A 27405-nucleotide genomic window follows, 5' to 3' on the forward strand; every position below is an offset into this window, starting at 1 on the left:
AAATAAGTACACCTCAGTATTATGTGGGTGAAAAGGCTAAATTTGGGCATGGAGGACTGAGCATGAGCAGGTGATGCTCAGGCCCTATAACAAGGCAGCCACCATTTGGCTGAGAGTTCTTTCTGGACTTCTTCTGTCACTTTCTGCTTTCTACCACTTGACCCTTCAGCTCATTGAGGAACTTGGTCCATCGGACACTGTGGCATGCTACAGACAGAGCTGGTCTTTTGTCTCTTACCACCAGGTCCTTAAGGAACGGTGTGAGTATGCACTTCTAAGGTTTTATGTAAAGAATGATACCACAGATAGAGATAATAGAGTATTGGGGCTATCTTTTCATGTGATTGGGATCTTTTCTGGCTTTGTTCCTTATAGTAATACAAGTATCAAAGGCTTTACTTCGTCCTCAGTGTGGGTGTCCCTGCCTTCTACCCTGAGGCTCCCCGCAAGATATGAAACTCCATAGTTTTAGTTCTGTAGCCTGATTCTGGGGAAAATAACCTTATTGCAGTTAGATCAATTGGCCACCATTACAATCATTAGTAACCTCTAAAAGGGTCAGACAACAGTACTTCTTCATAGTAGTATTGTACATTTAGATACTTTCATTCCTTTGCAGACTTTATTTCCGACTCTCTTGGGTGCTTGAGAAGAACCGTCCCCATGCTACTAACGCTGATGATTCTGGGCCTTGCTGCCCTCATTGGTGAGTCTGGGGTCTATTTCTATTTCACTTAGCTCACTGCCAAAGCAAGAATGTAAAAATATATTTGTGGGGATGGGGTGTGTGATAGGTTTTACCCCCTTGGCATCCCCTGGGGATGAGGGGAGCCCCTCTCTCATCCTGGACATCCTTCTCTTGACATCAGCTTAAAGGTAATAACTGGAGATATACTAATCTCCTAGAACTGGAAGGGATCTTGAAAGGTCACTGGAGTCCAGCCCCCTGCCTTCACTAGCAGGACCAATTTTTGCCCCACATCCCTATGTGGATTGAACTCACAAGCCTGGGTTTAGCAGGCCAATGCTCAAACCACTGAGCTATCCCTCCTCCCCTGTAGCTTGACTGTGGCCTTGGCTGCAGACTTGGGGTACAGCCCTCTGGCTATGCCTCTTCTACCCTCTGGCATGTGGGGTTAAAGTAGTCCAAAAGAAAAAAGGCAAAATACCTCTATGGCCAACCAAAGGACCAGTTCCCCACAGTATAATATAGGGTAAAGGCCATAGACCTCAGGAGGAAAGGTTGGGCTTCTTATCTCTTGTGGGTCTAAACAACTGAGGATGAGTCCCAGGACTCCAAAAATAAAATCTGTTCCTGCCTTTCCTCTGGGGACTCAGACAGCTGCTGTATGTGGAAGAATGAGTTTGGTTTTTGGTTCAAGAGCAACAAGATAAACTATTTCAGACTAATTTGGCTCCTAGGATCAAGGATGACTCTTCCAAGAAGTGGCAATAGGGTGGTCTCAGTGAGGGGCACTTGATAAGTTAAAGAAGTATGGGCTGGATGAATGGACTGTAAGGTGGATAGAAAACTGGCTAGATGGTCGGGCTCAACGAGTAGTGATCAATGGCTCCATGTCTAGTTGGCAGCCGGTATCAAGTGGAGTGCCCCAAGGGTCGGTGCTGGGGCCGGTTTTATTCAATATCTTCATTAACGATCTGGAGGATGGTGTGGACTGCACCCTTAGCAAGTTTGCAGATGACACTAAACTGGGAGGAGTGGTTGATACGCTGGAGGGTAGGGATAGGATACAGAGGGACCTAGACAAATTAGAGGATTGGGCCAAAAGAAATATGATGAGGTTCAACAAGGACAAGTGCAGAGTCCTGCACTTAGGACGGAAGAATCCCATGCACTGCTACAGACTAGGGACCGAATGGCTGGGCAGCAGTTCTGCAGAAAAGGACCTAGGGGTTACGGTGGACGAAAAGCTGAATATGAGTCAACAGTGTGCCCTTGTTGCCAAGAAGGCTAATGGCATTTTGGGTTGTATAAGTAGGGGCATTTCCAGGAGATCGAGGGATGTGATCATTCCCCTCTACTCAGCACTGGTGAGGCCTCATTTGGAGTACTGTGTCCAGTTTTGGGCCCCACACTACAAGAAGGATGTGGACAAATTGGAGAGAGTCCAGCGGAGGGCAACAAAAATGATTAGGGGGCTGGAGCACATGACTTATGAGGAGAGGCTGAGGGAACTGGGATTGTTTAGTCTGCAGAAGAGAAGAATGAGGGGGGATTTGATAGCAGCCTTCAACTACCTGAAAGGGGGTTCCAAAGAGGATGGATCTAGACTGTTCTCAGTGGTAGAAGATGACAGAACAAGGAGTAATGGTCTCAAGTTGCAGAGGGGGAGGTTTAGGTTGGACATTAGGAAAAACTTTTTCACTAGTAGGGTGGTGAAGAACTGGAATGGGTTACCTAGGGAGGTAGTGGAATCTCCTTCCTTAGAGGTTTTTAAGGTCAGGCTTGACAAAGCCCTGGTTGGGATGGTTTAGTTGGGTTTGGTCCTGCTTTGAGCAGGGGGTTGGACTAGAAGACCTCCTGAGGTCCCTTCCAACCCTGAGATTCTATGATTCTATGATATAGAGGACAAGAGGTTTTCATGTGTTGCCTCATTTAGAGCCAAATTAAAATATAGATCAGTTTTCATAGGACTTTTCTTCACAGAGGCAGTGACTTCTGGCTAGCAAGTCCTCCTGTCCAAGAGAAATAAAAAAAATAATAATAAATTACCCCTTTCAAAAAAACCTATGAAATGGAACCCATCTGAGAGTGGAGCTGAGTCTGGTTCATGACTTTGAATTCTTTTAGTTTTACTTATATTCACAAAAGGTTCTTAATGTAAAATCTCTCCATTTAATTGGTCAGGTACTTCTGAGAGTCAGACTGGATGCTATGGTGACATAAACAAGGTTGATACCACTGGGGCTTCCTGTACAACTGCAAGAGCAGAAAGCTTACCCTACTGTGGTGAGTATAACTCTGCCGTTCTGTTGCTGTATTTCATCACAATGATCCATAGTACTTTACACCTTCAAAGTACTTTACAAGCATTAATTGATTAAACCCCATAACAGTCCTACTGGCTAAATACTATTGTCCTCATTTCAAAGATGAGGAAACTAAGACAGAGAGGAGGATTTAATAAAATTGTGGTGTAACTCCACTGGCTTCAGTGCAGTTATACTACAAATGATTTTGGTCCAGAAAGGTGACAGCCAATTTTTTCGCAAGAGGCTTCTGATTTTTTTAGGTGCCCAACTTCAGACATTTAGGGTCTGATTTCCAGAAGTGCTCACACAAGCACCTCTAATTAAAGTTATCAGGATCTGCAAGTACTCCGAACCCTCAAAAAAAAGACCCCCGTTGTCTCTGTTTGGAACACCCAAACCAAACAGTCACTTATTAAAATTTGGCCCAACTGAATCTCTCAAGGCTGCTCAACAAGTCAATGGCAAAGCTGGGATTAGTATTTAGGAATTCCTGACTCCCAGATTCTAGTTTAGTTTTATACCAGCTATAGGCACATCAGATCAACATCAACACTGAAGGAGCTTCTTATTCTTTTATTCTACAAACAAAATTGGACTTAATGCCTCCCATGTTGAGTAGGATTGAGATTCCCTCCTAATGTAGCATGAAATGGTGCTGAGACTCCAAAAGAAACTGAGAGGAAAATGCAACTATTGGGAACTATCTCAAATTACAGCTTCCCATTCCCATTAAGTCTTCTGCATCTGTCCCTAAGAATCCCACCATTTTGAATCCCCCTCTCAACTTTAAATATTACAGTCCTGTCCTTCTGGCCATAGAGGGGTAAATGTGACTCCTCTTAGCTCCTGTCAACATCACTCCTGCATAATTCAGAGAGCAACGGGTTGCAGCTGATTTCTCTTCAGAGTCTAAGCACTCTCCCCCTCCACCTCCTCAGCAAGCCCATTCACCTTCATCTTGGGGCCTACGAACTAAATCCAGATTTTACACATTATTTCAAGGCACATTTTTTATTTTATTTTTTGCCTTGGCACATTGTTAAAATTCATAATGCAAAATTCGCAATGCACATAACTCACAGAAGGGCTATCAGATGGCAGAGCAGAGCTCTGTGCTTAGGAAATCTCTTGTTGATATTAAAATTATTAAGAAAACATCTCTACTTTTCCACTTACTACAGGAGTTCGTGCTTCAACAACAATTGCAGCGAAAGACTTACGTACTATGAACAATTATAAAACCATCATTAAGAACGCTGGAAGAAAAAAATGTGTGGATCCAGCTGTGATTGCTGGTATCATCTCTCGAGAGTCACATGCTGGAACGGCTCTAAGGGGTGGCTGGGGTGATCGTGGAAATGGATTTGGTTTGATGCAGGTCAGTAATTATCAATTAACTAAGAATAAGTAGATAGCTGAGTGTTTAGCAGGGAGCCAACTGCATTTCTCAGTAGTGCAGCTCAGGCTGAAATTGATAGTTGGCACATCACTAGAAAACGAACTATTGCTGAGGCAGCAGCACATTGCACTGGCACATGTCAGACCTGGCAGTATAGAGGCTGCTTCTTACGCTGCAGTTTGAACATCAGTTAATTCCATTGGTTTAATGGAAGTCCCTAAAGAGGCCAACCATTTTACCCTTCCACCTAGAAACTCCATGTCTTGTTTTTAATATTTATTTATTTATTTATTTATTTAGGAAGTATTAACAGGTTTACAAATTGCTGCTGTGTAAATATCAGAAACAAAACAACAGTCCTTAAAGTCGCAAGCTTTTGTTTAAAGAGACATTATGCAGTAATACAGTCATCAGATCTCTCGATTTTTTTACCACATTGCCTCTTTACACCTATGATGTAATTTTTAGTGATTTTATTAAACTGAATGGAATCTCTGATTGCATGTATTGAACAGACCAGGAATGCCTATCAAATTGTAATATTCAAAAAACTTTGGACAGCTGTGCTGCTTTTGTTTCAGGTACCGTAAATGTACTGTGAGTGTTGAATATATGGTAACTAAACATCTGAGTATCTATTTGTCCTCAGTTTCTTTGGCTGGGTACATAATAGATGCATTATATTTGCACAACAACCTCCCATATTTTTGAACCATTCCTTGAGAACGGCACTGTTTTTTTCTCCACTAAGAGGTATCAGTAACTCAGCATCTACTAGCAGATGAGAGATTAATTTTCATTTCCTTTTGTGTAACTAGTTCTGCTAGGAAGGCCCAGGAGGGTTCCCAAAGGATCATTTGGAAATAAATATAGAACCAGTCGTGATATTTGGTTACAAATTGTATCTCAATACTATCTAATGACCATATGTGTATAAAATCTCTTTTACCACAGTTTCTCCAATGCTTATCCTCTATCTATAAAAATCTCCTCTTTCACTCTGTTTCTCCAACACTTCTCTGTCTCTCAGTCTCTCTAACCCCATTCCTCTGGGGTTATTTGTCTATACAGATCCTTTCCCCCTGTGTCATATACAGGTGGGGTTTTTTTGTCAAGAAAGTTGGGTACGAAGATTGATTTTGATTAGTTATAATTTTTTGTCTTATAATTGACAAGTTGTGATTGCTTCTATTAGAGTTATCTTGCTGTATAAAACAGCTTCTTAGAAAGCTGAAAACATTATGCCTAACTTGAATGTACTGGTACCATGGGAGAATGGGCCTGTTAATGCTAGTTTTGATCTCTAAATACGTTAGTAAAAGTCTCTTTACTGAATAGCTGCCCAACCATGTGTATCCCATGGCTCACCCAATCTTTAAAGCTCATTGGTTTGTGAGTTGGATTACGATCTGGATTATTCGCAAGGGGTGTTTTGGTGAGGGAAAATAATTTACCTTATTTCTAGTACTATCCCAAAGGCATAGAGTAGCTTTTACTCAAGCATATGTATAATTTCTGGAGGGTGTGGGTTTTTTTTTTTTTTGGTTAATCTGTGGTGACCTAGCGATGTTTACACTGCCACAATTTTCTTGCCCAATAAAGACCCAATGTTTGGCAGGGTTAGTGCACCCTCCAGTCCACTACTGCTTTGAGTTGTCTGGCTTGATAGTATCAGACTATTTGGAACAGCTCATCCACCCTGTTCAATGGGTCTGTACAAAGTATCTGCCCTTATGCTTGATCTTTTCTTATTCCATATAAAGTGCAACAACATCCTCTGTATTCCTGCTAGGGTTTTATCTGGGATGATCACAGAAAGATTTTGAAACAGGAAAGCTATCCTTAGCAAAATGTTCATTTTGTGTGTGGCTGTTCTTCCCAACCAAGAAATTGCATACTTCCCCCAGCATTTCACATCTTTTTTCATTTGCTGAAGTGATGGCTTGACATTTCCATCATAGAGCTCTTATGGGTTGTTCGATATTTGAATTCCCAGGTATCTTATAGAATTTATTGCCCATTTGTACCCAAATGTTTTCTGAAAGAATGACTTAGAGTCTGGCAAATTTACAGCTAGTAAATTTCAGATTTGGCATAATTTACTGTAAATCCAGATGTTTTCCCAAAGTCATAGATTTCTTTAGAAACTAAGTATAGGGAAATCTTTGGTTTAGATAAAATTAACATTACATCGACTGCATACATCCCATATACATTCCGAAGGGTTCCTGCAAGTTCTATTCCTGTGACAGATTAACTGATCCTTTTCCTTTGTGCAAAAAGCTCCATGGCCAGTGCAAAAAATAAAGGAGACAATGGACATCCCCACCTAGTCCCTCTGTGTAATTCAAACGGGGGACATTTAACCTCATTAATTCACAGAGCTGCTTTCGGGCTCATATAAAGAGCCATTATCTGATTAAGGAACTGGGAACCAATGTCCACACAGGATAGGACTTGCAACATTCTATTCTGTCGAAAGCTTTCTCTGTGTCAAGTGATCTTTTGCTGATCTGTCATTATGGATGATTCCAAGGACTCTCAGAATATTGCTTGACATTTGTCTGGTGTTAACCAATCCACTTTGATCTGGATTTATATAAGATGAGAGCATGGACTGCAATAGGCTAGCTAGTATTTTTGTTACAATGGTTATGCCATGATTCGGTAGTGATGAAGGACTATAAGGCCTAAATACAGTCAGGTCTTTTCCAACTTTAGAGAGAACATCAGTAGCTTCTTTCATAGGTTATGTAAGTTCTTTCCCTAACAGAATAGCGTTCTCTCAAAGGATTCATTAATACCTCCTTAAATTCCTTATAAAACTCATCTGGAAAGCCATCAGCTCCTGGAGTTTAATTGCTTTTCAATTTTCTATTGCCTCTAAATTTCTTCTTCTGTTATTTCTTTATCGAAGGTTTCTTTGTCAATTTAAAAAGAACAGGAGTACTTGTGGCACCTTAGAGACTAACAGATTTATTTGAGCACAAGCTTTCGTGGGCTGATGCCCACTTCACCAGATGCATGCAGTGGAAAATACAGTAGGAAGATATACAGAGAACATGAAAAAATGGGTGTTGCCCAACCAACTCTAATGAGACTAATCGAATAAGGTGGGCTATTAGCAGGAGACAAATTCTGTTCAAAAGGAGAACAAATCCAAGCAGCTAAAGGAAAACTGCACAAACTTTTTAGGAAATCATAACTCCAAACAAGTATAGATTGTGTCATTACCCACCAGTTCTTACCCGCCAGGTCAGTGGGCGGAGAGAGCTTGTATGACTGTACAAAGTAGTAGGATTCGAGGTTGCACTACAGAAAGGTAGAGACGTCTCCTACCCAGCTACCTCTCCAGCAGGCTGTTCCCATCTGCCTGAGACTCTGCCCCTGCCTAAGCATTGCAGCTGGCTGGAGAGGAGGGCGCACATTCTTTTGGGTCATAAATTACAAGGCCAGAAGCGGATTGTGAGCATGTGGTCTGACCTCCTGCCCTTCGACCCCACACTTAGTTCACGTTTGTGTCTCCCCTCCCACCGTGCAGGAAAATGAAAGGAACAAGCAGCTGTTGCCACTGAGCTACCCACGCCCTGCCCTGCTCCACACAGGCTGCACCATTCCTGTTCTGGGTTTGCAAGGGGAGTAGCCTCTCTCTGCAGGAGCCAGCAAGCCCTGCAGCAGCAGCCTCCGTTGGAGACAGCAGTCCAATCCTAGTAGCTGACACTACCAACCGTAGTATTTAGTGGCAGATGCAGCATCAGCATGAACCATGCATTCTGCATACAAGGTCATGCTGGCAAGGGCAGGGCCATGTGCTCTTTAAAATGGCCTTCCCTCATGAGATGTGACCTCACACACATCATGCAGGCAAAGGCAGGGTCACGCAAGGAGGAGCAGGCTCACACCACTCCCAGAAGTGCCGAAATGTCCAGTATACCAGGAATGTGTGGATGGCCACCTGGCAGAGATGTCATGGAAAAACTGCAGCTTGAGGCCTTTGAGTATGAGTTCTGAATACTCTCTGCTGATAATGCTAAAATTTAACTGTAAAATCTCTGTGCTCTCTCCACTTTCATCTCTTCCAAAGAGCTCAGATTTCAGAACTGTGCAATTAAAGTGTTTACATGCAGGATTGGGCTTCCTCCTTCAGCATTTCCAGGCACCCTCTTAATTCTGATGTTCCTTCAGGCTCTGTTTTCTGTATCATCTCTCTCTCTCTCTCTCTGTTCCATCAATGCCATGTGGCTCTGCAGCTCTGTTTCTCTCTCACTTGCTTCTCTTTGGCCAGTCTCTAGGACAGTGACTTGATCTTCCAGGGCAGTAACTTCCTTCTGTACTGCTAGAAGCTTGGTTGTTGGATCATCTCTCATGGCATTAATCTCAGAGATCAACTCCCAAATGTCCATCTTGGTGGCCGTTTGATTTTCTTCAGCCCTTGGCATTTCTTCCTGATTTGGTTGCCATGTGCTCATTTGGAGTCTGAGAGGTTTCTCCACACTGTGAGCCAGAAACACTCTTACTGAGGTATTCTTTTACATTTTCAGGGTGAATCCACCTTCTGCAACGCTATGCTCCATATTTCGGGCTGAGTTTAGGAGGTCTAGGGGTTGATGGAGGCAGATTAGTTTGCTAGCCCCTCAGAGCTCAGACTTCAGGTAGCCATTTTAGTCCATCCCCCTGCTGATCTCCAGAAATTCAATTTCTTAGCAGCAGCAGCTGCTTGGGGAAAAGCCTCAGGCAAGAGACTAGGTGAAAACTGATGGGCCCACAATGACAGGATGGACTTTATCCACAATGTAATGCCACAGAGACCTGAGTGACAACTATAGATATTCAAAATATTCACCTAACACCTTAAAGCACAGCCTGCTTCTGCCAAGCCTGTCAGTGATAATCCAGCAATCACTTAAGTGTGCTGGGAGTTTTCTTTTTGAACTTTTGTAGTACTTTGCATACTAGTGGTATACTGTAGAGGACAAACTTTTAAGGATGAGACAGAGCTTTGCTGGATTGTGCCCTTATAGTATAAGCTTCTTGGAGCAGGAAGAGTGGGGGCAGGGCAGATATACTGCAGCACCAGGCATTGCAGCAGTGCTAGCCAAATAATATCATTAATAACTACAACTTGAAATGGAAAAGAAGCATTTTAAGATAAACCCCTTTTCATTATCACAGTCCAATGTAGAATACCTCAGTGTTTGCGCTGGGACTACATCAAGTGCAGTGATGATGAAAAACTGATTAATTTCTCAACCACAGCTTGAGACAAAGTCATGAAGAGTATACTGAGAGGGAAGAACAGCATAAACACATCATCTTTTTTGAGAAGTAATGTTCTTTCTTTTCTAGGTTGATAAACGCTACCATAAATTGGTTGGACAATGGAATAGTGAGGCACATGTCCTTCAGGGGACAGGCATCCTTGTTAATATGATTAAGGGAATCCAGAAAAAGTTCCCCAGATGGACAAAGGAACAACAGCTGAAAGGTACAGTATAGACGGCATTCAGTCCAGGAGCTAAGGGAAACTCTAGGAGAAAAATCATGTTAAAAGTTTCTTATGTTACTGATATTTTTAAATGCTTAATATTCTAAGTATCTGAATTTTTAACCATTGGTGCTGTTTGTCTACTTTTGATTTCCCATAGTTTGGGCAGTGAAACTAGATTAGTCGGTTTCAGTATTTTGTCCCATTCTTTACCACAATGTTGTGTGCTGGGTTTCCAACACTACATTTATATAGGGGAATATTTATAAATCCCTCCTCCCCCCGCAATCTAGTTTATATTGACATTTGGGCCTCTACCACTTCACCATGAGTGAAATCCTGGTGTCTTTGAAGTCAATGAGAATTCTTCAGCACCTTTGAATGAGTCTCAGAGTTCACCTTATAGCTTTACACTTGTGTGGGTGGGAGGTGCATTTATAGGAACTAGACAGATCTTCAGGGGACTGCAAAATTGTGCAGTACAACATGGAGCAGAGATTCAGAAAGGGGAGAAGAACAGAGTGTGAGGTCATGTTTTAATTCTCTCCCATGCAGTTCTTTGCAGGACTGAACAAAAAGTAACATGGAAACTGGGTCTTATATTTTATTAAGAACAGGCCTAGTTCAAAGATTGAGAGCTTCTGTTTGAATGTGGTCAGTCAAATGCATACTGAAGGTTCACCACCCTATTAACATTCATTTATGTCAAAATCCAAAAGTCCTCTGATTGTGATTGGATTCATGAATTCATGCAAACTGTTCACACAACCTCCTTTTCATAGAATATAAGGGTTGAAAGGGACCTTGAGGTCATTTAGTACAACCCCCTGCTCAAAGCAGGACCAATCCCTGGACAGATTTTTGCCCCAGATCCCTAAATGGCTCCCTCAAGGATTGAGCTCACAATGCTGGGCTTAGCAGACCAATGCTCAAACCATTGAGCTATCCCTCCCCTCCTTTTAGCTAGTTACACTGTAATAAAGCAATTCATTCACTACCAAATGTCTACTTTTTTTAACACACTAGGAAAAAAACAAGCCAAGTCTGGCTGGATTTGTTGTTTATTTTTTCTTTTAAGTCTGTTTTTAAAAATGTCCCTTTTTTTGTTTCAGGAGGGATTTCTGCCTACAATGCAGGACTACGAAACGTCCAAACCTATAATGAAATGGACATTGGCACAACCGGCAATGACTATGCCAATGATGTCGTTGCACGAGCCAAGTTTTATAAGAGAAACGGATACAATAATTAGTGAAGTGTTCAGGAGTGACACTATATCTGGGGAGATAAGAAGCTGGAACCTGCAAAACCTTACTGATGTAAATAAACCCATTGTGGGAAGTCTTGCTTAAATAAGGATTTGCAGTCTCAGGTACCAGATTTTTAAATTGTGTAATCAATAAAACATTGGTCATATCAAAGGAAATAGTTTTGAGAGTATTAATAAGATCCTACCCCATCTGATTATTTCTCTGTTATTAAAGCTGCTCAGTCTAGCTATTGTTAATCATAGGCCTTCCAAATTTCACGCCTATTTCAATATCTGCTGCTGTGTTAAAAATAAAAGAGGAAAGTAATCTCTTGGGAGGGGGGAAGGAAGCCTGTATTTTCAATCTTTTTGTGATTTAGTTTGATAATTTATTTTTCATTGCAGCCGGACCTGTGCCTATAAACAGATAGTATGTGGGGATTTTATCTGTATATATATTAGTTTTGCATAGAAATGCCTAGAGACTGGGATAGATGCTTTTAATCAAATGGAAATTGAATAAGAATATTATTAGCAAGTGAAGGAAGATTCAAAGACTCATCTTTTCAGTTGCAATGTTAGCAAAGGTTGGATAATGACAGCAATACATTTAAAAGCAGATAAGTAAACTTAAAATCATCTGGCACTGGCCCCTGTCGGAAGACAGGATACTGGGCTAGATGGACTGTTGGTCTGGTCCAGTATGGCTGTTCTTATGTTCATAATAGCAATAGACTCGACAGGCTCAACATGAACATTTTTTGTGTGCCTTCGAGAAGGTAGCAGCCACAAGAAGGTGGATTGAATCCTCTTGGACAGCTCACGTGGCCCTATTCCTTTCAGGAAAAGCTCAGTCATCCTACCACCTTTGTCTGATGAGCAGGTGCTGTCCTACCCATTTTAGGTAGACTGGGGCTGATCCCAGAAGTACACTGCCTCTGGGAGAATACACTCTAGTTTGGTGGCACTATGGCTATGATACATGGCAACATAATTGGTTGCAGCCCGACATAAATTCATTGGATAAGGCAGTGGACCTTATAGTCCTGGAATAATTTCTAAGGGTCTTGACTGATGGAGTCCAAAGCTGGGTCCAGGGGTATCAGTCGACTTCTACCAATGAAGCTGTATTGAGAACATAGGCCTGTATGGAATTCAGTGATACCAAATCACCCAAACAAGGGATTAGATCAAGGGGACCATAATTAGGTAAACAAGATGACAGAGAATTCCAACCCTGTGGCGGCAAAGGGGACACAAGGAGAGAGAAATTATTGGACAGTTCTATATCTAGGAACCCACAGGAAGTATTGATGCCTCAGGCACCCAGGAGATAAGTGAACTAGGTTATATGTTTTCTATGTGGCCAACTGGGTCATATAAGAAAGGACTGCCCGCTCATAGAGTGCAGCTATTTGTACTGCTACTACAGTCAAGTGTATGGCTTGGGACACACTCCACTTTATTTGGACCCATTAAGTTAGCCAGATGTGAAGTGAGAGGCTTTATCAACTCGGGGCACAGCAGAAGCTAGTTCAAGGAAACAGCCTCTGTGCAATAAGAATAGATTAACATTTGCCAGTGTAAGTAGAGTTTGAATAAGCTCTCCCCTGACATCTAGTGATGCACTGGGGGAAAAGATCTCAGGAGCAGACCATATTTGCACATGTCCACTCTGCCTAAGTGAGTAGCAGACAGACCTGCTTTGCCAGGGTGATCAATCTTGGCTGGTTTCGGGTTATAATTCACTTTAGTACTGAATACAGGGGTAATTAAATGTTGCTATCCTGACTGTATGAGTAAAGGGCAGCAGAACAGTACTTAACATGCAGTGACTCAGGTGGTTACTCTAAACTGAACCTCACTTGTTAAGCGGGAGGTAGGGATATCAAATCCCACTGAAAATGAGAAGAGATAGGAACCGGTATTCCTAGCTGGTGGTGTGAACTCTGCCTAAAGAAACCTAGATGCCCTTTGATCTTCCCCTCTCCAGTGGTTAAAGACAGAGCTGATTAGATTCAATGGAGAGTCCTTGTTTCTGTTCAGTGCTTACTAGAGCTGAAATCACTGATGAGCAGATCTAGGGGCTAAGCCTTAGACCTCGTGTGTGGACATTGGTTCAGGAAATGACAACGCAGAGACTGTCCTGGGAGGTGGGGTTTCAAGCCAGTTCAGTTTTGTATTGTTAACAGGAACCCCTATATATTGAACCCAGCCCTTGTTGCTGCAGACTCCAATTCTTCACCACAATTTAATTCCAAGTCATCACAGGGAGCAGTTTCTCGCTGTCAATCTGTAGGTATGGTAGAGGCACCTCTGAGCTGTCCCCAAGAGTTGCCTCCCCCAGGATTCTCCCACCCACATCCAGCACGGGTATTTGAATGTTGTGTAGGAACAAGTGTGTACTATTAATACCCCAGGAATTTCTATGATTCCCTCAGATGAAATCGACTCATAATACAAGAGCAGTAGAAATATTGGGCCCTACAACAAAAATCCGTTTAGAATGAAGAGACCCCAATTTCAGTGGGAACAGGCTATCTCCTGTTGTCTGCAGTGGTTGATGATTAATAGCCAACAATTTAACTCCTACAATAAATCTTCTTCATGGATCAGACTTATTTCAGATCCTGAGACCAAAAACATTGTGATTTTCCAGCCATTGATGTCACCAGATACAGACTAACAGGTATCTGAGCAGCTCATCTCATGGGCCTTTTAAGAGTTGCTGATGGTGACTCTACTGCAGCATCAAATTCTCATTTCCTTTGATGTGGCTTCCTTCTGCTTGGGCAACTCCATCTCCATTGTCTGTTGCCTCTGCATTGTCTGCAAATGTCATCTGGGCTGAATGACAGGGCCTAGCTGTGGTTAAAAAAAAGCTAACAAGAAATTAAGATGCAAAAGGAAAAGGATGGAAAGTAACACTGGAAATTTTATAACGCCTTTATATAAATCAATGGCATGGGCCCATCTGGAATGCAGCGCACAGTGCTGGTCACCTCATCTCAAAAAGGATATTGCAGATGAAGGTTCAGAGAACAGTGATACTAGCGTGATCGGCCTGGAAGAATTCTCATGTGAAGAAAGACTGGAATTGTTCACCTTAGACAGTAGTCAGATAAGAAAGAATATGATATGTCTATAAAACAATTGATGGTATAGAGAAAGTGGAGCAGGCACTCCTGTTCTCCCTGACTCAGAACACAAGAACAAGGGGACATTCAATGAAATTAAAAGGCAGGGAAGTCAAAACCAATAAAAGGAAATACCTTTTTATGCAGCGTGTAATTAGTCTATAGAACTCGCTGAACAGGAAGTCAATGAGGCCAAGGACTTAACATGATTCAAAGGGGGATTTATATGAATGTCAAGAATATCTGGAGTTATCATAATGAGAACAAGAATTTTGGAAGGGAAAATAAACCTTATGCTCCACAGCTTAAGCCAGTCTCTTACTAGTAAAAACCTGGATCAAACATATGTAGGACTAGCCTCTTACATTTCCCTCTTGCACATTAGGTTCTGGCCACTGTCAGAAACTGGACAGTGAACTACATAAACCTTGGTTGTAATCCAGTGTGGCAATTCATATGTACTGTAGTCTAAATTGTATGCAAAAAATCAGTAGTTTCTTTGCAGCGATGTTGTGAAACTATATGGAGGCACAATACTGTATGCATGTATTGAGTTAATTCAAAGCAGAAGTGTCAGTAAATGCATCCAGGAAGAGGGAAATGAATCCAGATATATCCCCCACAACAAACATTTCAGACACTCTGGCTTTACCCCTGACAGAGCTCAGAAAACTGGTGTTGGGCAGAAGATCCAAGCATGTGAGCTGAGAGAATGAAGAAATTTGCCAGGGTTTAAAAAAGTCAATCCCTCATGGAAAGGGTAAGTTAAGGTGAACAAATTGACCCCTCCCCAGACCCCCAAAGGTTAGAGACCTGAGATAAGATAGGCCTGCCTAGGGCTCTAGGGAAGGTAAACATAGGTATAGACATTCTATTCTTTTAAACCTCACTCTCTCTCTCTGGCCCAATTAATATTTAACTATTCAATTAATGTGGAACAAATTGAACAAGAGATACTCACTCTCCCTCCCCCATCAGATTATTTCATAGCCTGCTGCTGAGGGCACTCACCAGAAGATTAGGATGACCAGATGTCCTGATTTTTGGGTCTTTTTCTTATGTAGGCTCCTATTACCCCCCAACCTCTGTCCTGATTTTTCACATTTGTTGTCTGGTCACCCTATAGAAGATCCTTGTTTGAATCCCTTCCATCAGACAGAGGGGGAACTTGAACCAGGAGTCTCCCATATCCTAGCTGAGTACCCAATCTACTGGGCTAAAGGGAGGCCTCTCCTTGGCATTTTGTCTGGAGTTGGGCAGGCACCTAATTTTGACTCACAAAGATCAGTTTAGGTGCTTAAATCACCAGATTCCCGGAGAGTGGTTGCTGGCTTTGAATTGTGAGCAGACATAGGTGTCTCCCTCCAGCCCAGAGTTTAGGCCCTGAACTCCAAGACAGGGGGAAGTTTAAGGGTATGTCTACACTATGAAATTAGGTTGATTTAATAGAAGTCGATTTTTTAGAAATCGATTTGATACAGTCGTGTGTGTGTCTCCCCACTAAGCACATTAAGTAGGTGGAGTGAGCCCACAGTACCGAGGCTAGCGTTGACTTTCGGAGTGTTGCAATGTGGTAGCAATCCCACAGTTCCCGCAGTCTCTGCCGCCCATTGGAATTCTGGGTTAAGCTCCCAGTGCCTGATGGGGCAAAAACATTGTCGCGGGTGGTTCTGGCTACATGTCAGCAAGCCCCCTTCCTTCCTCCCTTCGTGAAAGCAACAGCAAAAAATCGTTTCTCGACATTTTTCCTGAGTTACCCATGCAGACGGCATACCAGGGCAAGCATGGAGCCCGCTCAGCTCACTGGCACCATATTGTTATTGCCCCAAAGGGTCTGAGGTACTCTGCAAGAACGAGACCGACTCCACACTGAGGCCTGGTCTACACTAGGCGTTTAAATCGGTTTTAGGAGCGTAAAACCGATTTAACGCCACAACCGTCCACACTAGGAGGCACCTTATATCGATTTTAATGGCTCTTTAAATCGGTTTCTGTACTCCTCCCCGACGAGAGGAGTAGCGCTAATATCGGGATTAACATATCGGAATAGGGTTAGTGTGGCCGCAAATCGACGGTATTGGCCTCCGGGCGGTATCCCACAGTGCACCACTGACCGCTCTGGACAGCATTCTCAACTCGGATGCACTGGCCAGGTAGACAGGAAAAGCCCCGCGAACTTTTGAAATTCATTTCCTGCTTCCCCAGCATGGAGAGCTCATCATCACAGGTGACCACGCACAGCTCATCAGCACAGTTAACAATGCAGTCTCCTGAGAATCGAAAAAGAGCCCCAGCATGGACTGCACGGGAGGTACTGGATCTGATCGCTATCTGGGGAGAGGATTCAGTGTTAACAGAACTGCGTTCCAAAAGACGAAATGAAAAAGTATTTGAAAGAATTTCTAAGGCTATGACGGATAAAGGCCACTGCAGGGACTCAGTGCACTGCAGAGTGAAAGTTAAGGAGCTCAGACAAGCCTACCAGAAAACCAAAGAAGCAAACGGAAGGTCCGGGGCAGGTCGAAAAACATGCCGCTTCTATGCTGAGCTGTATGCAATTTTAGGGGGCTGTGCCACAAGTACCCCACCCCTGACCGTGGATTCCGAGGTGGGGGTTGTAATCTCTGCCATGTCTGAGGATTATGCAGACGGGGAAGATGAAGATGAAGAAGAAGAGGAAGACCTAGCAGAGAGCACACAGCACTCCGTGACCCCCAGCAGCCAGGAGCTTTTTATCACCCTGACGGAATTACCCTGCTCCCAGCCCTCACAAGCAACTATTCCAGACAATGACGCCATGGAAGGGAGCTCTGGTGAGTGTACCTTTGCAAATAGCAAACATTGTTTTTTAAGCAAGCCTTTTTTAATGATTGATTTGCCCTGAGGACTTGGGATGCATTCGCAGACAGTATAGTTACTTAGAAAAGTTTGTTAACATGTCCGGGATTGAGAGGAAATCCTCCAGGGACATCTCGATGAAGCGCTCCTGTAGGTACTCCAGAAGCCTTTGCAGAAGGTTTCTGGGCAAGGCATCCTTGTTCCGCCCACCATGGTAGGACACTTTACCATGCCATGCATGTAGCAAGTAATCAGGTATCATTGTGGCAAAGCATAGCAGCGTATGGTCCCGGTGACTGCTGGCATTCAAGAAGCATCCGCTCTTTATCTTGTTCTGTTATCCTCAGCAAAGTGATATCGTTCAGGATAACCTGGTTAAAAATCAGGAATTTAAGTAAGGGGGGTGGCCATTTTTCTACTGGGTTCGTGGAATGCAGCAGCTTAAAAAAAACACTTTCCTGCACGTAGCGAAGCGGGGGGAGGGGAGGAGTGAAATGCCGATGATCTTTTGTGTTTGGTCACCGGCGATCTTCCCCAAGCTACCAGACACGCAGTGGGTGGGGAGGAAGGTTGTTGATTAGCAGGGAGCTAGCGTGGTATTAGCCATGAGTTGGCGGGGAGGGGTAAATCACTGAGACAGTGGCTTACCATGGCCGCATGCAAGCTGAATTCTGATGCCTGGACCTGTGTCTGTGAGATCTGTAACTCCAGAGCTGCAAGCACTCACTATTAAGATGAAAATGCGACCTTGTAGGGAAATCACATGTGCTAGGTGAATAGTGATGTTCACTGTGAAACAGTATAACCATTGTTCTGTAAAATGTATCTTTCTAAATATTTATCTCCCTCATGCAGCTGCAAATTTTTCAACCATCCCTCCTCCATCCCAAAGGCTAGCACAGATAAGGCGGAGGAAAAAGAAGACGCGAGATGAGATGTTCTCGGATATTATGGAAGTTACACGCAATGAAAGAGCTCATCTGAATGAGTGGAAGGACGTGGTTTCAAATTACAGGAAAGAGGCCAGTGAACGTGAGGACAGGAGGGACAACCGAGATGAGAGGTGGCGGCAGGAAGACCGGCAGGAAAATCAGCGGTTGCGGCAGGAAGATCAGCGGTGGCGGGATGCAACTCTGGGGCTGCTGCGTGATCAAACTGACATGCTCCGGCGTCTGGTGGAGCTTCAGGAACGGCAGCAGGATCACAGAGTGCCGCTGCAGCCCCTGTATAACCACTCTCCCCCCTCACCATGTTCCTTAGCCTCCTCACCCAGACATGTAAGAACGCGGTGGGGGGAGGCTCCATGCACCCGCCCACTCCACCCCCGTGGACAGCCCAACCAGAAGGATGTCGTTACTCTGAATTTTTTTTTAATGGCCTTCTCCATCCCTCCTATCCTCCTCCCAAAGCACACCCTTACTTCTCTCCCTCTTTTTATAATGAATCAATAAAGAATTCATGCTTTTTAAATGAGAGTGACTTTATTTGCATAAGTAAGCTGTACTCGAAGGGGGAGGGGGAGTTGCTTACAGGCACTGAGTCAATCAAGGGGGTTGGGTGTTCATCAACAAACACAGCAGTCACACTGTACCCTGGCCATTGATGAAGCTCGTTTTCAAAGCTTCTCTGATGCGCACCGCTTCCTGGTGTGCTCTTCTAATCTCCCTGGTGTCTGGCTGCGCGTAATCAGCGGCCAGGTGATTTGCCTCAGCCTCCCACCCCGCCATAAAGGTCTCCCCCTTACTCTCACAGAGATTGTGGAGAATACAGCAAGCAGCAATAACATAGGGGACATTGGTTTGGCTGAGGTCTGAGCGAGTCAGTAATGTGCGCCAGCGTGCCTTTAAACAGCCAAATGCACATTCCACCACCATTCTGCACTTGCTCAGCCTGTAATTGAACAGATCCTGACCACTGTCCAGGCTGCCTGTGTATGGCTTCATGAGCCATGGCATCAAGGGGTAGGCTGGGTCCCCCAGGATAACGACAGGCATTTCAACATCCCCAACTGTTATTTTCTGGTCTGGGAAGTAATTCCCTTGCTGCAGCCGTTTAAACAGAGTAGTGCTTCTGAATACGCGAGGCCATGAACCCTCCTGGCCATCCCACGTGGATGTTTGTGAAACGTCCTCAGATCCACCAGTGCTTGCAGCACCATTGAAAAGTACCCCTTCCGGTTTACGTACTGGGTGCCCTGGTGCTGCGGTGCCAAGATAGGGATATGGATTCCATCTATCGCCCCCCCCACAGTTAGGGAATCCCAGTGCAGTAAAGCCATCCACTACGGCCTGCACGTTTCCCAGAGTCACAACCTTTCGTAGCAGCAGCTTAGTGATTGCTTTAGCTACTTGCATCACAGCAGCCCCCACAGTAGATTTTCCAACTCCAAATTGATTCCCGACTGACCGGTAGCTGTCTGGCGTTGCAAGCTTCCACAGGGCTATCGCCACTCACTTCTCTACTGTGAGGGCTGCTCTCATCTTGGTATTATGGCGTTTCAGGGCAGGGGCAAGCAAGTCACAAAGTTCCATGAAAGTGCCCTTACGCATGCAAAAGTTTCGCAGCCACTGGGAATCGTCCCACACCTGCAACACAATGCGGTCCCACCAGTCAGTGCTTGTTTCCCGGGCCCAAAATCGGCGTTCAATGGATAGAATCTGCCCCATTACCATCAGGATCTCCAAAGCGCCGGGGCCCGCGGTTTGAGAGAATTCTGTGTCTACGTCCTCATCACTGTCATCGCCGCGCTGCCGTATCCGCCTCCTCCTAGCCTCGGTTCGAAGGTCCTGGTTCAGCATATACTGCACAAGAGTGCGCGAGGTGTTTAAAACATCCACGATTGCGGTATTGAGCTGAGCAGGGTCCATGCTTGCTGTGCTATGGCGTCTGCACAGTTCACCAAGCAAAAAAGGCGCGAAACGGTTGTCTGCCGCTTTCAGGGAGGGATGGAGGGGTGAGGCTGTACCCAGAACCACCCGCGAAAATGATTTTTGCCCCATCAGGCACTGGTATCTCAACCCGGAAATGCCAAGGGGCGGGGGAGGCTGCGGGAACTATGGGATAGCTACGGGATAGCTACCCACAGTGCAACGCTGCAGAAATCGACACTAGCCTCGGACCATGGACGCACACCACCGATTTAATGTGTTTAGTGTGGCCGCGCGCACTCGATTTTATACAATCTGTTTTACAAAACCGGTTTATGCAAATTCGGAATAGTCCCGTAGTGTAGACATACCCTGAGAGTAATTGGCTTTAATGAAGGTAAAGTGACACATTTGCAACGGGGACCCCAAGCGTTGCTGTCACTGAGACGGGGACCCAGCACCCTGTAGCTCGGCCTGGGGTGAAGTCCGAAAACAAACACAAAGCATGCTCATTTTATACAAACAGCAGCATATTAGCTCATACATAATGCAATAGAAACTCTCCACCCTCCGGGGCTGCCCCCCTGGCCAACAGCCAGGGGCTTGCCACGCAGCAGTCCCAGCCGGTTGCGGCAGGTTAAAGCTAGCATGCTGTGTCCTACAATAACCGGAGGCTGAGAAAGCAGAACTGCCTAAGCTAAGTCGTAACAGAATCTTCCGTGGTTCCCTAGCCTTTTACATTCCTCCCCTCACTTTTTTAAGCGCTTTGGTACAACAACAGCAGCATAACCTTGAGCTAATTTAGCAATATAAGCACCAGCATTTTTATTTGTTTGCTTGCGCTTAAACAGAAAAGAAAATTACACAGAGAGCAGAGAAAATTACAGTTTAAGCCAGATTTTTTTTACTTTTATTACATTGTTTGTTATAGGGGGCGGGACTGAAGAATTCCAAAACAACCTTAGAGCTTTACTGCACACATGGCTTTTACCCTGAGGAATTACGAACGAGAAATTCAGTTCCGCCCACACACCTAACGCTTAAATGAACAGAGCAGAAAAAACAACAGTAACCGGTTAAACAGAACAGAACCAAAACTAGATAGTGCACCAAAACCAAATAGTATTTTCTTATTTTATTAGAGCTCATCTTTCATCATGCAATTTTTAACATATAACACTAATAGTACCAAACAAAGCAAACATAAAATAACAAAGGTAAAACAGATAGATGGTGTAAATTTTGCAGGGCTCCCCCATTTATAATTGCTCACCAAACTGTGACAAATTTTTGTTACCAATTTATTTTTTGTGTTAGGTGATTAAACTGACACGGGGGGGGGGGGGGAAATAGAGAAGACACACCATGTAACCACATTTTAAATTTTTATTAAAAATAATACAACAATAATTTTGGCCACAAGACAAACACCATAAGACAGAACATGGAACACAAAACACAAATTGTACTGTGTCAATAAATTATGGTGAATTGAATGCTGTTTAGCTGGCATTAGTTTTTTTTAGTTATTTGAAAGACAAAAACGAAGGCCTGCCCCTTCTGGGCAGTTAATTAGTATTTAAAATATACAAATACCCTTATTGATTTTAGACAAAACAGGGGAATTATTTTATTAGTTAAATTATTTGCATTAATACAGTTGCTTTTTGGCTTGCTTTTGGATTTAAAGCTATTTACAGCTTAAAGTTTTTTACTTTTAATTTTTGCTTTTAAACACTGAAAGAAAACATTACCACTTATAGTGCTTTTAGGACTTAATACTATTTTAATTACATAGCACTATATACATTTTTTAGCTAATTTAACGAAATTATTTATAGCCAAATAATTACAATTTAATAATTTTTTTGCCTGAATTTATTTAGAATTTTTTTTTAGCATTTTTATAAAGTTTAACTGCTGTTTTTTTTAGCAAACATTATTATGAACAGTGACAACTTTTCCTGGGCTAAGTGCGTACATACACTGAGGCTGTAGGGATTTTAATAGCCAAAATGTTTATTGACTTTTTATTTTTATTTAAAATGTTAGGTGCTATTTTAGGGGCACTTGACCATGACTTAATACCACATTCCCCAGCAGGAGTCCCACAAATTTTATTCTGCCAGGGGACACTTTTTTGGTTTTTTACTAGGGTTAGTTTTTAATGGTTTTTTTGGTCAGGAAGTCCTGGACTTTGGCAATGTCAGTGGTGTGAGTGTTTTTTTTTTTTTAATACAGTTGTGGTTTAGCTCCTACAGGGGAAAGGTCACCAGCACTTTACCTTGCCCCCTTTTTTTAATTTTTGCTGTTTAGAACGCACAGTAGAGCTAGAAGGAGAAATAGGCCAATCATTAGTAGGAGAATTCCCCTAATGTGGAGGGGTCTTTTTGCAGTGAGAATCATGGGTCCAGGCAGTTAGTTTTTGGCATTTCACAGCAGTGTTGGTAGTTAGCATGACTTGATAAGGGCCTTTCTAGCATGGAGCCAAAGCAGTTTTACATTGGTGGACTTATACATTGATCCAGTCTCCTGGTTCCAAAGAGCGGCAGGGCTGCTAGGGTCTTTTTTGTAGCGCTTTTTTACCCGTGAGAAAAGAAATTTAACACATTTCATTGGTGCCTGGCCGAGTTTTACAGCTATTCCAGCGGCTTGGACACAGTCAAGCCCCCCTTTCTCTTGGTTGTTCGCCAAGTCTTAGCTGTAAGCATGTCCTTGACTGGGGCCAGTCTCTTATCTTTAGCTTTCTTTAGTTAACTTATTCTGTTCTTTTTCCTCCCCTTGGCTGCTTTTAACCTGCTTATCCTGTGTCAGGACACCCAGCTGATGCAGCTTATACCGGAGAAGCATAACGGTGTTTTCGGCACTGTTTTAGACTCGGACCAGCCAGCATAGGATGCCTTTTCCAGGCCCCTGCCCAAACAACTCACTCGCTTGTAGGTCCGAACGACCTCCGGGGCCACGGCACGGGCCTCTGCCTGCGCCGTGCACTCCAACGTCTTCCCGTCCAGGGCCCGCTGCCAGCGGAGCACCTCCTCGTCCTGGGCCCAAAGGGTGGTTAGGAGGAGCCACCCTAGCTCCCCCATTGCCCGCCGCTCCGTCCCAGACTGCCGGTTCGCCCGCAACCGCTGTAAGCTCTCAAGCAGCTGCTCGGACGTAACCCCAGCTGCCTGCTGGAATCCGGGCCAGTTGGCTGGAGCCGCCCAGCCTGCCAAGGGCCGCGCTACCGACCCCCAGCGTTTTGTTTGGGGCCACCCCGGTATGCGCTGTAGGGACAGCAACGGCTTCCCTACCTCCCCTACCTTCTGCCAAAGCGGCATCGTCTTCCAGAGCACCCTGCTCGCTGCGCCACTTGTTATTGCCCCAAAGGGTCCAAGGTACTCTGCAAAAATGAAACCGACTCCACACTAAAAGTAATTGGCTTTAATAAAGGTAAAGTGACACATTTGCAACGGGAACCCCAAGCGTTGCTGTCACTAAAACGGGGACCCAGCACCCTGTAGCTCAGCCTAAAATAAAATCCAAAAACAAACACAAAGCATACTCATTTTATACAAACAGCAGCATATTAGCTCATACATAATGCAATAAAAACTCTCCACCCTCCGGGGCTGCCCCCCTGGCCAACAGCCAGGGGCTTGCCACGCAGCAGTCCCAGCCGGTTGCGGCAAGTTAAAGCTAGCATGCTGTGTCCTACAATAACCAAAAGCTAAAAAAGCGAAACTGCCTAAGCTAAGCCGTAACAAAATCTTCCGTGGTTCCCTAGCCTTTTACAATATGTTTCCTGGGTACTGGTGGCAGACGCAGTACTGCAGTGCTACACAGCAGCATCCCCTTGCCTTGCAGACAGCAGACAGTACAATACAACTGCTAGCCGTCATCATCATCCCGTGGGTGCTCCTGGTTGACCTCGGTTAGGTTGGTCGGGGGCGCCTGCAGACGTGGGTGCTCCTGGCCGGCCTTGGTGAGGTTGGTCGGGGCGCCTGGACAAAAATGGGAATGACTCCAGGTCATTCTCTTCTTTAAGTTTCGTCTACGGGAGATTCAGTCCTGCCTGGAATATCATGCCAGCTGGAGGCTTCTACCTTAGGCTGCTCTCCCAGTTGGCAGCACTGCACGGTCGCACCTACCCCAGCCTACCCCTTGTTCCCATGGCTCATGAAGCCTGGACAGTAGTAAGGAGCAATTCAACTATAGGCTGAGCAAGTGCAGAATGCTGGTAGAATGTGCCTTTGGACATTTAAAAGCTCACTGGCACAGTTTACTGACTCGGTTAGACCTCAGCAAAACCAATATTCCCATTGTTATTACTGCTTGCTGTGTGCTCCACAATATCTGTGAGAGTAAGGGGGAGACATTTATGGCAGGTTGGGAGATTGAGCTCTGCATGGTCACCTGTGCTGATCAGCTCGCTGCGCTGGCCAAACAGGAAATGAAATTCAAAAGTTCGCAGGGCTTTTCCTGTCTACCTGGTCAGTACATCTGAGTTGAGAGTGCTGTCCAGAGTGGTCACAATGGAGCACTCTGGGATAGCTCCCAGAGGCCAATACCCCAAATTCGACCCAGCAGGGTCGATTTCAGCGCTAATCCCCTCATCAGGGAGGAGTACAAAAATTGATTTTAAGAGCCCTTTTAGTTGACAAAAATGGCTTCATCTTGTGGACAGGTGCAGGGTTAAATCGATCTAATGCTGCTAAATTTCACCTAAACTCGTAGTGTAGACCAGGGCTAACATACACCCCTCTTCTCAGCATCACCCACTGAGCAGCTTAGGCAGCTCCCTACCTAGTGTGCTGGCTTCTGTGGATTGCATTCTAAAGTTCCCCGCCTGGCCAAGGGCATGTGGAGGTTGAGGGTCTATGCGCTTGCTCCCCCACAGCTACCCACATGGCTCTTACCCCAACCTGGCTCCAGCCAAGGAGCAGAGCCTTGGAGTCAGAGCTGCAGCCCGGTCATGGTAAGACCTGTGGGGAGCCATGGCAGACCCTCCACCTGCCACGGTGCGGAGGTGGGGTGGGTGAGAGAAGCCCCCTCCCAATGTCCCTGCCCCCCAGGCTCCCTGCCCAAGGCAGGTGGAGGGTCCGCACCACGGCTCCCCACAGCTGCCCACACAGTTCTTGCCATGGCTGGGCTGTGGCTCCAAGGCCCTGCCCCCTGGCCAGAGCCAGGTATGAGTAAGAGCCACTGTGAGGGCTGCTGCGGGGAGCCTGGGTCCCTCCACCTGTCCTGGGTGGGGAGCCCGGGAGCAGGGATGTGGGGAGTAGGCTTCTTTCGGTCCTCCCAACCCACCCCGGGCTCCAGCTTTGGGCTTGGCCAGGGGTGGGGTCTCCAAGGGAAGAGGCAGGGCCTTGGGGAAAGAGGCAGGGTGGGACCTCAGGGGGAAGGAGCTCCAGCCCCCCCCACTTTCAGGAAGGCTCTGCTGCCCCTGTGCTCTCCCTGCTGACGGCTGCCTGAAAGTTCCAGGGCAGATACTGAGCCAGCTGAGAAGACAGAGAAATGGCAGCTTCATCCCGTCCTCCCTCCTGGTGTGCTGCCTCCCCAAAGTCTGCTGCATGGTGTGGGAGAGAAAGAAAGAGAGCTCCAGCCATGTGCCCATCCCTTCTAATCTCAGAGGCAGGAAAGTACTTTGGTGGAGAGATAGAAATAGGACAGACACATACATTGCCTGGTACACGGTGTAATGGGGTACTCACTACTGTGGTGCCTCCTCGTGGCTGGGTCTGGGGATCATCTCTTACCCAGTCTAGTGCCTTCTTCTGTCACTTGCTCACCCTGCAGCCCCTCTTGCTCTCCAGGACTCAGGGTGCTCTCTCATTTTGACTCAGCCCTCTGGCCAGGTCACTGTATAGTCCTCCCCTTCTGATGTATCGCATTCTCGCTGGACTGGCTGTCCAGATATCATTCCCAGCAGCCCTCCAGTTCAAGGCTACGCCACCTCATCAGTGGCTGGTAGGGGAAAATGGGCTCGCCCACTACTCCAGCCTAGGAACTCTACAATCAGCAGCCAGGATCTCTGGCTGCTATTTCACTGGACTGCTTCCTACTCTGTCTCTATCATACTTCTTTATCTACCACCCTTCTGGGTATGCCCGTCTTAGGATCCCAAGGCTTCTACTCTCCCCCAGGTAGGGTTACCAGATAGCAACTGTGAAAAAACAGAACAGGGGGTGGGGGGTAATAGGCACCTATATAAGAAAAAGTCCCAAAAAACAGGACTGTCCCTTTAAAAATGGGACATCTGGTCACCTACCCCCAGGGTTTCTCCTTCTTTTCTCTCTAAGACCAGAGAGTGACTGCAGGCTTCCACACAGCAGTCCCTTCCTGGTGAAAATGTCCTGACTCTACACTAGCCAGGCCTGCTCCTGTCCAACTGGGCTCCATCCTCAATCAGCGCTTTCCTCTCGAGCCTAACTCTCCCTCAGGGGATGCCTGTCAGGTTAATAGTACAAGTAACTATGTACAGTTATGTTTAATGTATAGTCCAGGGGTAGGCAACCTAAGGCATGGGTGCCGAAGGTGGCACGCAAGCTGATTTTCAGTGGCACTCACACTGCCTGGGTCCTGGCCACCGGTCCGGGGGGCTCTGCATTTTAATTTAATTTTAAATGAAGCTTCTTAAACATTTTAAAGACCTTATTTGCTTTACATACAAGAATAGTTTAGTTATATATCATAGACTTATAGAAAGAGACCTTCTAAAAACATTAAACAGTACACTAGACAGTACTTCCCTGTTTACTCAGCATGTTCTTCTGGTATCAGATGTGATCAAATTTACTGTCAAGTTTCGTAATGAAAACAAACTCCAGTGTATGCCCTTGTGGGAGTTGGCATGAGGGCAGATGTAATCTGTGATGAGAGTGTTCCAGGTCCCCCTCTGTGCCCAGTAAACAGAGGAGATGAGTTGCAAAAGTCACCAAATACAACACTTTAGCTCAATCTGTAGCAGCTGATGCTTTTAGCTCTAGAGTTTCCCAGTTCAACCTCCAGTGTGTTAGCCAAGAAGGTGGACATCCCACTAGATAACTTGTAAGGTTTGAGGGGAATGGAGGAATGCAAGGAACCATTGATGTGTGCAGTGAGGTCCCACCCTCTAGTAACTAGTTGTTCCTGCCAGTGAGGAAAAATGTTTCTAGTTTGTTCCCCCAGAATCTCCTGAGAAGGATCTGTGATACCAGAACCAGACTGGGGAAAAACATTCCCAGGGAGGGTGAATGCTTTGTCATTGCTTTGGACTTTGCCACAGAACATTTAGGGAGGAGGTTGTGAAATCAAAGAAAGATGAAGAGGGAGAGGGGAGAACTGCTGGGTAGAGGAATTTTTTTGTTTGTTTTGAAATTTGAATCATGCCAAATAGTGGAAGATTACATCTGCCCTCATGCCAACTCCCACAAGGGCACACACTGCAGTTTGTTTTCATTACGAAACTTGACAGT

The 27405-nt window shown here is 45.0% G+C and overlaps 1 protein-coding gene across 1 annotated transcript; it reads left to right on the forward strand.

Annotated features, from left to right (window-relative positions):
- Positions 1 to 67: 67 nt before the first annotated feature.
- LOC120384608 (lysozyme G-like) lies at positions 68 to 11243 on the forward strand. Its single transcript, XM_039503576.1, has 6 exons — positions 68 to 260; positions 620 to 706; positions 2870 to 2971; positions 4176 to 4372; positions 9740 to 9878; positions 10991 to 11243. Exons 1-6 carry the CDS (start codon positions 74 to 76, stop codon positions 11128 to 11130), a joined length of 852 nt encoding a protein of 283 aa, XP_039359510.1. The 5' UTR covers positions 68 to 73; the 3' UTR covers positions 11131 to 11243.
- The last annotated feature ends 16162 nt before the right edge of the window (positions 11244 to 27405 follow it).

Source organism: Mauremys reevesii, linkage group 1 (genome assembly GCF_016161935.1).
Source record: "Mauremys reevesii isolate NIE-2019 linkage group 1, ASM1616193v1, whole genome shotgun sequence".
Taxonomy (NCBI): Eukaryota; Metazoa; Chordata; order Testudines; family Geoemydidae; genus Mauremys; species Mauremys reevesii.

Excerpts from the sequence above, each read along its gene's own strand:
- LOC120384608 (XM_039503576.1), top strand. The coding sequence starts at position 74 with ATGCTCAGGCCCTATAACAAGGCAGCCACCATTTGGCTGAGAGTTCTT. Across the intron at positions 707-2,869 it reads GGGCCTTGCTGCCCTCATTG|GTACTTCTGAGAGTCAGACT; the intron begins GTGAGTCTGGGG and ends TTAATTGGTCAG. Across the intron at positions 4,373-9,739 it reads ATGGATTTGGTTTGATGCAG|GTTGATAAACGCTACCATAA; the intron begins GTCAGTAATTAT and ends TTTCTTTTCTAG.